This window comes from Miniopterus schreibersii (genome assembly GCF_964146895.1).
Source record: "Miniopterus schreibersii genome assembly, chromosome: 14".
NCBI classification, from domain to species: Eukaryota; Metazoa; Chordata; class Mammalia; order Chiroptera; family Miniopteridae; genus Miniopterus; species Miniopterus schreibersii.
In genome coordinates this window covers 17,904,495-17,919,764 of record NC_138114.1, presented here as the reverse complement: position 1 = coordinate 17,919,764, position 15,270 = coordinate 17,904,495, and the positions used below count along the sequence as shown (strand labels likewise).

The window sequence follows — 15,270 nt, the reverse complement described above, 5'->3', positions numbered from 1 at the left end:
AGCATCAGCATCACGTTTGACATCATCATACCTGGTTTTTTAAAAAAAACAAACCCGGAGGGGGTAGATTTCAAAGGGAGGCGCTAGATCAGAGCGCCCAACGCCAGGCAGCCGCAGCGAGCCCAGCCCAGCCCAGCCCAGCGCTCAGGGAGTTGCAAACCCAGGAATCCAAACAGACATCCCTGCTGTCTTTCCAAGGGTGGAGAGCAAGGAGGGGGGGCCCAGGGCTCTCCCCAGGGACTGTGGAGGTGGGAGAAGACACAAAACTCTCGGGTTACAAAGCCAGCCAGGCTCAGGTGTCCAAAAGGAAATTTGGCCACAGACACTCTTTCTCTCCCCTTGCCTCCCACCCAGGGGACCTGTGCCACGGCCCTGACAGCTGGCTTCCTTCGAGTTATGGCTCTACAGTAATGGGTGGCTTCGTGAAGACAAAAGCCATACAACAACTGGCTGCCTCAGAACTATTGCTCCCCAGCCCCACATGCTCTTTTCAAGGCAAGGCCTGAGCACTGAATGGCTGATGAAACAGAGGCAGATGTCCTCCTCCCCAAGCAGCTGTTTAAGGGCTGTCACCCCTTTTGTTAGCTCTTCCTAGGGCAACCCTAAAAGGCAAATGTCTGACCATTCATCTGCCTCAAGGCTGCAAATTTGGAAAAGGCACATTTGCTCATGGTTTTGACTTCAAGTTGATTTTAATAAGCCACTGGGGAAGGGGGGTGATGAAGGGGGGCTGGTTTTGTTTGAAGCATTTGGATTTTTTGTTAAAATTGTGACCCTTATCATTGCCTGTAGAAATGTGTTGACATGCCAGCTGGGACGGCTGGGCACAGTCCCAGTATTAGAGCAAAAATGAGGTGAGGTTTATATTATAAATAAATTGAAGAGGAAACATAATCTGACGGGATAAAACATTGAATTTTTGGGACCCAAGCCCTAGATTGTCTTTATTTAAAACAAAACAAATAACAACAAAAGAAACTTGGCTGCCGTGATCTTTAAAAAAATCAAAGGCAATGAAAAACATGATCTTAATCAGTGGGAAAAAACATAGTTAATAAGGTTCATAGTCACTCTTGAGTCTGGCCTGGGATTCTGAATGCATCGATGGCTTGGGCTGGGGTTCCCTGGGGAAAGCTAAACAATAGCTCCCTTTCCGTGTTTTCTTTGTGCTTTGCAGTTGGACTTAGAGGTGGTGCTGCAATGAGGACATGGCCACTGATGTCTTCATCTCACAGTCAAGAAAGCAGCTTTGCTGGGTGTATAGCAGCAGTTTAAAGAGGAAGAACAGTTTGTTGTCATGTAGACTGGGGGTGGAATCTGGATTCTGGGCAAATTACCTATTTTCTGTCTATAAATTAATGATGATTCTACTTATCTCAGAAGATTGCTTGAAACTTGTCCATAACTACATACTACGCCTGGGCACAGCGGGCATTTAAAAAATGTTAGTTCTCTCCCCAGGTTGGGTAGAGAAGGTTATGATGTCCCACAGTTCTGAATATGTACTAAAAGTTGCCATCTTTTCCCACCATCTCAATCCCAGTCTTTTAGCAACGCTAATTACACGTCTCCCAGGCACTGAGGAGGGAGATCCTAGATAGAGCTCTCCCATTCCAACATTATCTTATGAAGTCCCTGGTCTTCTACAATTACCAAAGTTCCCCAAAAAGAGTGTGGAAAGGCATTGACAAGATGCCCATCAATGAAACAATAGCTGTTTCCAGACCTTTGAAGGTCAAAATGCTTCCCACACTCCTGGGCAGCTCGTCCAATGGGACTTGCCTTCGGCAGCACCTTAAAGCTGGGTCAATATTAGCCCTGTACTGAAAGCAAATCACCAACAGTCAAGGACTGTTAGCTAAACCAACAGTAAAGTGATTTCTGTTGTACATTTCCAGATGACGGGTAAAAGAGTTGTAGAAAATGGGCAATAATTATAGCTTATAATGAAGACACGGTTTTCCTACATTTTGGGAGAACTACTAGCAGGTCAGCCTTTCAAAACCATGGGCCCAAAAGCTGCTGGGTGTATTTGTCAAATGGTGCATATGTTTTATGCATTTTTCTGTTTGTATTTCATATTGAGCAATGTAAAATAGAGAAACCTTAGTTTCCAAAAAAGAAACTTAAATTTAACATCTTCAAAACCATTTAATCCCCCTTCTAAGTGATCTCACAAGCACAAAAGACAAGTGCACAAAAATGTCCAATCCAGAATTATTTAAAGAGCCAAACCTGGAAACTGGCTCACTGTCCATTAGTTAGGGGCCAACTACTTATGTTATTATACATACGCACAATGGACTGTGCAGACATTAAAAATTATGTAGATGTGTATCTAAAGACAGCTAACTACAGATTGCTGGGTGAGAAAAGCTCGTTATAGATCACGTATAATGTCATCCCTTGGAAGCAAGTATAGTAGAGCACAGCAGTTCTCAAACTTTATGGTTCAGGAGTCCTGTACACTCAAAAATTATTGAGGACTCCAAAGAACTTTTGTTTATGTGAGATAAAGATTTGGCTCTGATTTACTATGCTTGAAAATAAAATTAAGCCTTCCTCTCAATTTTGCTGTGAACCTAAAACCACTTTAAAAAGTATTTAAAAAATAAGAATTTTTAAAAATTATCTAAAAATAACAATAACAAACCCATTACATATTAAGAAAACAATATATTTAATGAAAAACTATATTTTCGCCTAAAAAATTAGTGAGAATGACATTGTTTTACATTTTTGCAAATCTCTTTAATGTCCTGATCAAAAGACGACAGGTGGATTAGCTTCTGCATTATAGCAAGTGTGGTAGTGCTACGGCTGACATAAAATACCACAGACTGGGTGGCTTAAACAACAGAGATTTATTTTCTCAAAGTTATGGAGACTACAAGTCCAAGATTAAGGTGTTGGTAGGTTTGGTTTTTTACTGAGGCATCTCTTCCTGGTTTGCGGATGGTCACCTTCTCGCTGTGTCACACTGGTCTGTCTTCTGTCCATACGTATATCTGTTTGTGTAACCAAATGCTCTCTTCTTATAAGGACATCAGTCAGCTTGGTTTAGGGCCCACTTTGGCAGCCTCAGACTCATTTTAACTTAATTACCTCTTTAAAGGCCTTATCTCCAAATACAGTCACATTATGAGGCAAATGGGAGTGAGGGCTTCAACATATGAATTCTCAGGGGACATGATCCAGCTCATAATAGTAGCTAAAACTGAAACAGGTAGTAAGAGCACAATAGAAGTACTGAGCAAACTGTGTTAAACTCTAAAAACACATAGTTATACCTTAAACTTTCCAACTTACAAAATTCTAGAAAACACAAAAATACATAAGCACATAGGCATTAACCTTCAGGGTGAGGATATCACCATGACCCGTAGCCTCTGGAAACTCCACTGTACCCTCGAGAGAGATGAGAGTTAAAAGGGCAAATAATCTTACTAGTTTTATAAAAATAGTGTGGACCCCCACACACACACTAAAAGGTTCTAAGGGACTTCCAGGGGTCCACGGACGTTTTAAGAACCACTGGTACAAGCTGTGTGACCTCTGGCAAATTTCTTAAGTTTGTAAAGCCTCAGTCTGTAAAATGAAGATAATGATAATACCAACTGAAGCGGGCCACTGGGAAGATTAAATGAGCTAATACACAAATAAATGACAAATGAGAGTGTTCAGCTAATGTTAGCTGGGTTTTTTGTGAAAAATTGCTTAACAATATGGTATGTGCTTAAATGCATAGGGAATAGCAACCTCTGAATGATGAGATTTATGTTTTAAACAAATATTTAAAGTATAACATATACATTGAAAAGGAGCATAAAGTGTATATAGCTTGATGATTTTTCACAAAGTGAACTTAATTTTATATTTGTTTAAAAGAACATTTTATTAAAAACAACAGAAAAGGCTATTAATAAAACCACCACAACAGCAGCCCTTCTCTCACTCGCTGCCTCCTGGGCTTGGATGTCCACATCCCGAGGTGTCAAGGCAGACTATGGGGGGTGCTCCTCAGCTCAGTGTGCCTCAGGTTCCCTTTTGCTCCAGGAAAAGGGCACAGTGCAAGAGCAAACCTGCATGAAGCTTTGTGTCGTTCTGAAGCTGGGTTCTCATCAATGTCCCAGCTCTGGAGCTCACTTAAAAATAAATGTCTCTATCACAGGTATGGAGTTCATTTGGGGGTAACTCACTATGCTCCCTTGCCCCAAAGATCAACTTATACTCCATAACAAAGTTCATAATATACAACACAGATATTGTGTAATAACTAGGTGAGAAATTCATTTTCCATCTTCCTCTTCCAAGAACTGAGGGTGAAGTCAGTGTCTCAAAAACCAGCTGCAGCCCTGGCCGACGTGGTTCAGCTGGCTGGGCATCCTCCCACGTACCGAAAGGTCGGTCACTGGTTCAATTTCTGGTCAGGGCACATGCCTGAGCTGTGGGCTCGATCCCTGGCAGGGGGCATGCAGGAGGCAGCCGAGCGATGTTCCACTCTCACATGGGTGTTTCTCTCTCTACCTTCATCTCTCTGTAAAATTATTTTAAAATCTTTAAAAAAAAATTTTTTTAAAAACCCACTACAGCAATGTTAGGTGCAATTTAACTCTATTTTAATACAGAACGAATTGCAAAGTGATAATATTAGGGGAGAGATGATTATAAATACAGTAGCAAATCTTCCAACATCTACCCCATTACAATTTGGTGAGAGGGAGCCCTGAATCTTGAGAAATTCTTTTAGCTCTATCAGAAATTATTTACTTTCTACCACTGTTACACTTTCATAAAAGTTTGATATCATAACTACCTGTTACTCTGTCTTCTACAACAGCAGTTAAAACTCTGTTTTCTTTAGAGCTATAGTGTCTCAAAAATTTTTCTATAGACTTCTAGAAAAAAAATTTAAAGATAAATCTCAAAATTTTCCAATTCTACCAATACCTACCAACTTATAAAATTCTAGAAAACACAAAAATACATACGCACACACTCCATTAACCATCAGAGAGAGAGTCACTACGTAATGTAGCCTCTGGAAAAACCCACTGTACAGTCAGTCATGAGAGAATGAGACTGAAAAGGGCAATTACTTGTAAAAAATTACTTAACAATACAGTATGTCCTTAAATGCATAGTTACCTCTAAATTCTAAATAACAGACTTTCCAATCCTGTTAACAATTTAGTATTTGATATATAAAGTTACATTTTCCAAACACAAAACTTTTTTTAAAAATTATTAAAAACGGAAGTCATAAATCTCTGACATCCAAAAAAAAGACATCTTCACCTCCTGGCCAAGGTTGCCCAGTGGCAGTTATCAGAAAGAAACCAGCAAGAGAAAAGTGGCACAGTGATGAGATGAGGGCATTGAACTCCAGTCGACTTCCCTGTTCAATACTATCCCTGGGAGCACTCATTCCCATGGGCCACCTAACAACCAGAGGAGAAAGCAAGATAAAATCGCAATTTAAGGAATATTATTAGTACAGAATTCTTAGGGGAAAACCAATCCTACAGGCACCAGTAGGTAAATTCTGGATTAATGATACAGCTCTGTCAGTGAGTAAGTGATGACAACACTGTATCCCAAACACACACTAAGGGGGTCAAACTATAAAACTATATGAAAATACTAAAAAGCACAGTTACTTTGGAAATTCATTTATTCACAAATGATCTGTGCAGTCACAATGGTAAACAAATCTGAGTGTGATACACAACCCTCACTATGTAGTGCTCTGGACACACAGGGTTCAGAATCAAACTTCTTAAACAGAAAGTAAGAAGCAAGATAAGAATACGGAATGAAGGAAAGAGAAAGAGAGGACATGCAGGGGGAAAGGATGTGAGGAGGAAGGGATGAAAGGTGAGAGCAAGGCTGGAGCTCCCTGGTGATCAGAGGACTGCTGGGTGGGGCGCAGCTATGCGGAGAGCTCCCTCCCTCTGCTGGTCTGCGGCAGGAGCAGCTTCTGCAGCTGACATTTTCCCGGGGACTCTGCACAGCCCTGCTGATAGCATCGCTGTTTCCCTTCTGCTGCCCTGAGAAGTAAACATTAAAGGGCTACAATACCGCAACTGCGTCAGTGGCATGGGAAGGCGAGGGGCAGGGTAGGGTGAAGGAACAGGAATCTAACAAACATAAAAAGGTACCAACTTCAGGACAAAAAGGGCAGATCAAAGTAAAAGGTAAAAGTTTTAACAGTTATTTTGCTAAAGATAAAATTCTGAGTAAGGAATTGAAAGCAGGGTCTCAAAGACATACTTGTACACCCATGTTCATAGAGCGCTATTCACAAAAGCCAAGTGTCCACTGGTGAATAAATGGATAAACAAAATGTGGTTTCATACACACAATGGAATATTATTTGGCCTTAAAAAGGAAGGAAATCCTGTTGCATGCTACAACATGGGTGAACCTTGAAGATTATGTTAAATGGAATAAGCCAGTCACAAAAAGACAAATACTGTATGATTCCACTTCTATGAGGTATCCACAGTAGTCAAATTCATAGAAACAGGAGCAAAAGGGTGGTTGCCAGGGGACTGGGGAGAGGAAATAGGGAGTTGTTTAATGGATACAGTGTTTCAGATTTGCAGGATGAGAAAGTTCTGGAGATGTTTCCCAACAACATGAATATACTTATTTAACACTATTGAAACGTACACTTACAAATGGTTAAGATGCCCTGGCCAGTGTGGCTCAGCTGGTTGGGCATTGTCCCGTGTACCAAGAGTCAAGGTTCAATTCCCGGCCAGGGCACATGCCTGGGCTGCAGGATCAGTCCCCACGAGGGGGTGTGCAGGAGGCAGCTGATCAACGTTTCTCTCACATAGATGTTTCTCTCCCTCTCCCTTCCTCTCTCTCTCAAACCAATAAAAACATATGTTTTTTAAAAGATACAAAAAAATGGTTATGATGGTAAATTTCATGTTATGTGTTTTTTACCACAAAAAAGAAATTCTGGGTAGTGATTAAAATTTAGGGTACAAGCGAGGAATCCAGTTTCGCAAAGCATTGTGGGAGTCCTGCATCCAAAGTGCACAGCCTCCTGCTTGGAATAGTGTGGAACAGCCGTAGCCCCTGTGGCTCCCACTCTCCATACCTGGTATGCCAGGCATTTTCCTTCTTCTCTCTCTCTGCTAAGGGCCAAGCAGCTCAGCACAGTGTTGAAGAGCCCAGGCTGGCTGGGTTCAGATCCTGGCACTATGTACTGCCTGGTTATGTGAACTTCAGCTAGTTACCTGACCTCAGTTTCCTCACCTGTAAAATGGAGATTGTACTAGTATTTCCCTCATAGTGTTGCCAGTGATAATAATATTAACAATAATTTTAATATTAAGTGTAATAATTTAATATTATTAATAATAATATGTATACCCTTAGCACAACGGCCCACAGTAGGTGTTCAATAAATGCTTGTTTTTATCACACACAAAAAATTAAGAGTACAAGAGAAAGGGGAAAAACCCAAACCTTCTAAAAATTACAAGTATTTTATCTAGATAGATTAATAAAATCACGTCTTTAATTCTCTTTTAAAGTATTAATACAAATGACGTTAACTGCTGAGACAAAATCAGTAGGTATATAAGAAGTAATGTGAATATGAGGTCCCATGGGCTTCAAAGGTACATTTCCAGAGAAGAGCTTCAGAGAGGAAAGCAGACCCTGCAAAAGAGGAACAAGCCAAGTGTTACACACACAGTTCTCCGTGTGCCCACAACCATCCTGATGGTCTGATGATTGTGGACAACCATCAGAGAGACTTTAGAGTTCACGGGGAACCAACCAGGAAAGTCACCATCCAAATGTTCACATCCCTCCTTGGCCATTAAAATGAAGATACTTTCCCTCAGCACCTTGTGAAGATGTTCAATTTCTAGCGCGTCCCAAGATCCACCTCAGGAGAAGTCAATTTGTCCACAGGAGGCATAGTTTCCAAAGCTGTCCACTGAGAACCTCTGAGAGATGTGGATTGAATTGAGCTTTAGGGTACCAAAGTAGAAGTTCTCAAACAGCTGAAAAGGAAGAATAAAAACCCAGAATGAATATCTAAAGAGAATTACAGATGGAAATATTAAGCATCAGCTTCTCTTGTAAAAACACCAGAACAATCCCAACAAACCTCTCATGCTTTTTCTTTTCAGTGTTTATTCTCAAAAATGATCCTGGAGAGGGACAGGGGGCGTGGGAGTGAGAAAAGAACACCAGACCTTCTCTCTGATTAACCTTGAAGCCTCCTCTGACAAGATGCACCGGAGAAAAGGTCTGAAAAGTTCATTCCAAGATATCTACTGAGCAGATATGACCAAGAACTTGTAACAAATAAAGCCTAACTCACAGGGCCTAGCAAAGCTGCTACTAAGACTTCCAGCTATGTAGGATCCTAGTTTTGTTACAGCCAGGATAAAGTCTGATATAATACATTCCTCTTCCTAATCAACAACATTGAGGAGAAGCGCTTCCTCTTCCTAATCAACAACATTTAGGAGAAGCGCTGACTAAAATAAATAAAAGATAAGATTCCTACCCACAAATGATTCTGACCACTGGTGAGGGATACAGAACACAGAACAGCCAGAGCAACCATTCTACTGGCCAATACAGCAAGTACAAATGACTTATCAAAACCCTGCATTAGACTTGGATTGAGCCAGCATCCTGAAGCAGACGCTCTTTACTACAATTCTTCACTTTAAAAACTTTTAAGTGTGACCTGTATAATTTTATTAACCAAATGTCGCCCCAATAAATTCAATTAAAAAAACTTTCAAGTGTGTCAGAGGGAGGGATAAGCCAAACTCTGAGAGAGACCTGCTTTGGTGATGAGCACATTTATAAGGCAGAATCCAAAATGACATCAGAATTCATCCCAGGGAAATGAAGCCACACTGCTTAGATATGGAGTGTCAAAGAAAGGGCTTACCTTCTTCTGTTAGGAGGCAAGAGTTGCCCTTTCTTAAAATGTCAACAAGATCCCAAGAAAGCCTTCGATATGCTTATCCAACAATGTTTGAGTAGAGCCTAAGGGGAAGACCTTTGCACGTTAGCAAGTGACTGTCTCTTCTCTTAGTTTTATGCAACCTCCACAGCCAAGACTCCAGCCACTGTCACCTTTCCTCTTCCTGCAATTAATGGCCTAGCAAAACGCCTGGGGTTCATTAAAGGCTAACTTTATAAAAGCCCCGTAAATATTGATTCTTCAACATGACATCAACTTGACACCAAAGATCTATTTAAAGGTTGTGTGCTGCACTGTCGTGTCCTTCGAAAAGGTGATCAGCTCTTATCTGCATTGATTTACACAATTAGCTCCTCTTCCTGGCTTTAGTAGCCTGTTCAAACCATATCCATCCTTTTGTGTAAAGAAATACAGCCCGAAAAGGTCATCTGCTAATTCCTTTGCTGAACGTTAATTTGAAATGAAAGCCACATCAGTGGGACTGAAGAGATTTATAATTTTGCAAACCAAAGCCTTATAGGTACAAAGCAGACTTGATCAAAGAAGCAATAAAAGATGAGACAAAACGAAACTAAAAGGGAACTCCTAATACTTTCAACAAATTATTTTAAGGATTGGCAGCCTAGGTATTCCGAGGGATGGAGACACCACAGCTAGAGCTGGAAAGTGACCAACCTCGGACTTCACTTTGCAACTACAGTACAAGACTTAGCAAAGAGGGAGGGCAGCGTGAAGGCAGAAATGGGCCACACCACGTAAGCCAGATTAGATATTTAGAGGGGTCCTAAAAAGGAGTAAAGACTAAGGCTAGAGAAATAAGGAGAGTAAATCAGATTAAAGGCAACTGAGGTCAAGATCAGAAGTTAGACTTTATTCTAGACACGGGGGAACCAATGAAGGCTTCTGAGTAGGTTGGTGGCCAAAGATGAAAACCCTGGTTTAGGAAAATTAATCTGGGTGTGGTGCTGACTGGAGAAGGGAAGGAGAGGAAAAAAGAAAAGGAGACCAGTGTAGCAGTTTACTCATGAGAGTGTCTCTTGCCTAAAGGCCTGGAAGGACTGGAGCAGATGAGAAATACTATGAATGAAACACAGAAAAGATTCAGTGACTTTCTAGGTGAGGGGAAGGAGGTAAGAAAAGGAGATGAGAAAAATCATAAATGACACTGTTGAGGTAAGAAACGTCCAAACTTGTAAGAATTTTTTTTTTAAATCCCCACCCAAGGACATTTTTTCCATTGCTTTTCAGAGACAGTGGAAAGGAGAGAGAGAGACACATCAATTGGCTGCGTCCCACACGCGCCCTGACTGGGACAAGCCTGGAACCGAGGTGCACGCCCTCGGCCAGAATGGAACCCAGGACCCTTCAGTCCGCAGGCCGGCACTCTAACCACTGAGCCATACCGGCCAGGGTGGAAACCTGTAAGAATTTTTATGAGTTTATTTGAGCCAAACTGACAACAGCTGCCGGGAAGCAAAATCTCAATGGATTGAGCAAATGCTCCAGAGAATAGCAGTTCTGCACCTTATTTTATACATTACAATCAAAGGAGGAAACATAAAGGGGTTACATGAAACCCACTGGTGACAGATTAGGGAGGCGGGAGAAAGCAAAGCAGGGAAATCTCTGGGACAGGATAAAAAGTAAAAGGAATAGACACATCTTTTCTATAGGTGGGTACAGGATAGTTGTTAACAATTACAATAAGAGTAACAATGAGGGGTTCTGTGATCTGCTCTGTGGGGGATTGTGCCCTGAGGGGTCTGGAATACAGCTATTACCCTGACACTCCAAAGGCAGGTTATCACAGATGCAAAAAGACAATAGACATACTCAGTTAAGGTAAAGATTGACTTTTGCCAAGGAAAATAAATGGCCTAGGACATGTCTACCCACCATGACTTGATTTTAATTAGAAAGTTTTAATTTCAGACCATCCTATGTGGTTACTTTAGGTCTCTGAGTTTGTAAGGCCGCCATGCAGGCCTCCAGAGCTAATCAGGTTTAGGACGTGGCCCCTTTTTCATGCACAGCACCGTAAATGGGGTATCTGAGGGTATCATTAACGGCAACAGAACATTTCTGAGAGGAACCTGTTTTAGGGGGGGAAATGAAACAAATTCAGGTATGTTTACACACTCATGGCTGTCTCTTTGTGTCCCAAGCCCTTCTCCAACCTAGGGTTTTCCTGGTACGCTGAGAATATGTATTAAACACATGAAATCTGTAGCACAGTTACGTGGACGTATATCAACATGAGAAGCTTTACAGCTGTCCTTTTTTTTTTTTTTTTTAGTAGTTCTATATTAGGAAAATGAACCCTTTGTGTTATAAATTGCAAATATATTTTTCCCCCAGTATGTCATTTGTCTTTTGACTTTGCTTATGGTGGTTTTTACCATGTCAACTTAAAATTTTATGAACTCAAATGTACAATAATGTTGGCGGTGAAACGGCATCAGATGTTAGATCAGTGGCGTCAGACTGGATCTCAGTTCAGCAACCTCAGTATTTGAGTTCTGGCTAAGAAAGAATTCAAAGCCAAGACTCAAACTATAAGAGAAAATTTATTTAGAAAGTTACAGAGGTAGTAGAGGTGAACCGTAGAAGAAATGGGCTCAGGAAACAAGTTACAGAGGCAAAAGAAGGGCCCTTAGAGCTTTAGGAGAGAAAGAGAGGCAAGGAAAACTGACTGAAGGAAAGGGGTAGGGAAAGGCACTGGCGTGCTCCCTAGACAGAGCCACACTGGGTCCTCAGTCTTGAGGGTATTTATCTGAAAGTCTCAGGGGAGGACCAACAGAATATCTGTCAGCTTTTCAAGCTTGTCCTTTAAGGGTCGTGATCTCTACTGATTGGTCATCGCCAATGCATCTGGTCCCGATGTCAGCTGTGGTGTCACTTGTCTGGTTTTGCTGCCTTTCTGGGCCAGGAGCTGAAACACAGCTGAGGCCTAGATGTATTTGATCAAGACAACCTCCTTGTCTTGAGGGCTTAATGCTTAAGGGCTATTCTCAGGCCTCCTTGTTCACTCCCACTCTAAGGGGGTCTAACCCACATGACTAGCAACATGCCAGGGGAGGAAAGGTCAGGACAGGGTCCCAATCTCATGACCAACAATATGAAAAGTCAGGGGGTCTAAACTCCATGACCAGTGATATGCTGGGAGAGGAAAGGTCACCCCGGGGGCAAGGTCCTCGTTTTGTCCATTGCTAGGCACCCAGGGCTTTCCACCCTGGTGACCTTCTGCACCTGGCTCATTGCCCTTGCTCTGTTCATGTCTGTCTAACTGCCTACCACAGTAACCGGAGATTTTAAAATCAGTTACCTAATGCCAATATTGTTATAGATTAAGGGATCAAGGTAAACAATACATATATAAGTATTGACAACACTAATACAAGAAAGATTGTCAACATTCATCGAGCAAACGTGTGCCGAGCATTATGCTGTGGGCTCTATGTGATTATCCCACTGTACCCTCACAACCCCAAGCAGATATATTATTAAGCCCCATTTTATAGTTGAACCCGAGGTTTAAAAGATTTAAGTAACTTGCCCAAGGATACACAAGCAAGTAAACGGTGGAAAATTGAAATTCATAGTGCTGGAAAAGAAAAAAAATAATAAAATTTGAGATTCAAACCCAGGCAGCCTAACTCTAACCCCTACTCTCCAGCCTCTTCCTGTGGGTGATGTCCCTTAAAACATGGCCCTGTTTAAGTCACAGTGAGGAAGCTAGACCCACACATCTCCCAAAGACTGAAAAAAACATATTCTTTCACTTGTTATTCCTATTTTCACTGTCACCTGGACCTGGTTTAAGACTCAAATGGCTCTTGTTCAGCTGGAAGAAATTTAATTGAATTCTGGATGAAAATAAACACAAATCAACTAAATGGCTCCATTTAATTAGGTATCTGAATGAGGAAAGTGGAAAAAGCTTAAACTGCAAGTTTAAAAAAAGAAACTTGGTTGCTCTTTCTAGCCTAAAGTAGTTCATGAAGAGCAAAGTGGTCTATTGTTTTGAAAATAAGAGCCCTAACAGAAAAAATTTAAATTAAAAAAGAATCACGTCAAGGTTTTTAAATCAAGTGGAGTCTTTTCTCCTCACTGTTGTTTTATAACAATTCCCTCGGGGATTTTGAAACCTAAACCATTTTCTTTCTGAGAACATTTCTCTCTGACACATACACATAGAGCCCTATTGTGTTGGAAGCCAGCATTTTTTAAAGCCTGCTGTAAAGGAACAGCTACATAAAACTACAACTACTTGATAAGAAAGCGAAAATAGAATTTAAGACTGCCAATATTTGTGATATCTCTTGTAAGTAATGCTAAAAAAGAAATAACATGTCCAAAATGAGTCATTTGCCCCCACAACAGTAAACTAAGACTTTTTTATTTTATTGATTTGAGAGAGAGAGGAAGGGAGGGAAAGAGAAATAGCAATTTGCTGTCCCACTTATCTATGTATTCATTGGTTGATTCTTGTATGTGCCCTGACCAGGGACCAAACCCACAACCTTGGCATATGGGGATGACGCTCTAACCAACTGAACTACCCAGCTGGGGCCAGTATACTAAGATTTAACTGCAATTTCAACCCCTCCCACGAATGTGACTGTTAAGCAGTGAATCTGAAATTTCCTGATTAGCACTAGTGAGGTAATGTGCAAGATAAAACCCCTACGGTTCCCCTCAGGCCCCCCAAAATGTCCTGGCCTGAAATAACCCTTTCTCTTCTTTGCTAATAACTTCCTTGCCCCCCCCCCCCCCCCCGCCTATAAAAACCTTCCTTGTTGTAAAGCTGCTTTCTCCAAGCCCCTCTCCACATGCTATATGGAATGCTGCCCAGTCCATGAATGGCTCAATAAAGCCAATTAGATCTTCAAATTCACTCCACTAAATTTTTGTCTTTTTTAATCCTCACCCAAGGCCATGATTACAGAGAGGAAAGGGGGGACAGGGGGAGAGAGAAACATCGACTGGTTCTACATGCCCCCGCCAGGGATCGAACAGCAACCCAGGTATGTGCCTGACCAGGAACTGACTTGGCAACCCTTCAGTGCACAGGATGACACTCAGCCAAACTGAGTCACCCCGGCAGGGCCATAGCTGCCATCCTTTATTGAAGACTCCTAGCATCTTTACAAACTTAAGTAAAGAAAGAAATGTGAACCATCAAAATAAAAGATTTTTGGTCAAAACCAAGGCTTTCCTGACAGAAAATTACAGGATAAAATACAACTATCCTGTAGTCCCTTGCTCACATGATCTGTGAAGCCACGATTTTTAGTCTGCATATGATTGTTTCCTAGGGAGAACACAGAAGGAATTACTAATTTCTAGTAATGTAGTGGTACACACTGAAGGAAAACAAACAGCTAGATTTAAAGGCTAACCGTGATCACTTTTCCTTGTACTCATTTCAGACCTTCTACTCCTTCCTCCTGGGCCCTATGACAATTATCAAAGACAAGAAATTACGCCACATGTGACTAGGCTGCAAAATTAGACTGAAAAACCTCAGACAAAGGTGGAAAAGAACCTTCTCATATCTATGACCTCCAGTCACAAAAGTGAATCTGTTGGGGATTCCTGCCCACGTGGCTTCTCAAATGAGGCTCATTCTCTTTCTTCAATCTTAAACAAAGTAGGGGTCATTCTCTTCAAAGATCTCTCCTTTAAGGAAATCTACTTCTTGTGCTGGGTGGTCTCAATGAACTATTTGCTGTCCAATAGGGCTTCAATATAAGAAATGCATTTTTGAGTTAAAAAATGAAGACTCAAAATATAGAAGTCCTGAGAAATTTATAGTTATTTCTGGTGGACGTGAGTTAAACTAACCCTGAGAACATAAATCTGGTGCAACTGAAAATAAGTACTGGTGTTCAATCAATGCAAATACTTAGAAGGATGTGATGCCATTGTAATTAACCTAGTTATTAATAACAGGAAAAAAGCAAAGGGAAGGCCAAATATTACAGGCATGTCATTTAGGCAGCTTCACCAGGAAGCTAAAGCTTTACACTCCCCAGGGAGCACTGGTCTATTTAATGCAGATTGCTGGAGGACGGGGCTGGACAGGGGGAGACTGGTCACATGCCCAGTAAAGTTGGGGTGATGTTGGGAGGGTACCTGTCAGTCACACCTGGAAACAGGTCATTGGCCAGAATAAATATGGCCACTGCAATGGCAGGAAATTTGGGATACTCAATCCCCTGAACAAAGGAACTTGCTCTCTTGGGACTCTTGTTGCACGGGATGCACTCTCTTGGCTCCCCCGCATTCACCCA

The 15,270-nt window shown here is 41.5% G+C and overlaps 1 protein-coding gene across 6 annotated transcripts in view; it reads right to left on the bottom strand.

Annotated features, from left to right (window-relative positions):
• Positions 1-7,411: 7,411 nt before the first annotated feature.
• The window catches only part of ASCC1 (activating signal cointegrator 1 complex subunit 1), a 107,485-nt gene continuing 99,626 nt past the window's right edge, over positions 7,412-15,270 (bottom strand). For 5 of the 6 annotated variants that reach the window (XM_081157447.1, XM_081157446.1, XM_081157445.1 and 2 more), the window contains 2 exons: positions 7,872-8,030; positions 7,419-7,680 (listed from right to left, as the gene is read on the bottom strand). In XM_081157447.1, coding sequence (XP_081013573.1) covers positions 7,914-8,030 — 117 coding nt within the window. In that variant the 3' untranslated portion in view covers positions 7,419-7,680; positions 7,872-7,913. Of the gene's footprint in view, positions 7,681-7,871; positions 8,031-15,270 lie in introns of all 6 variants that reach the window. The other variant, XM_081157444.1, reaches the window with a different exon arrangement.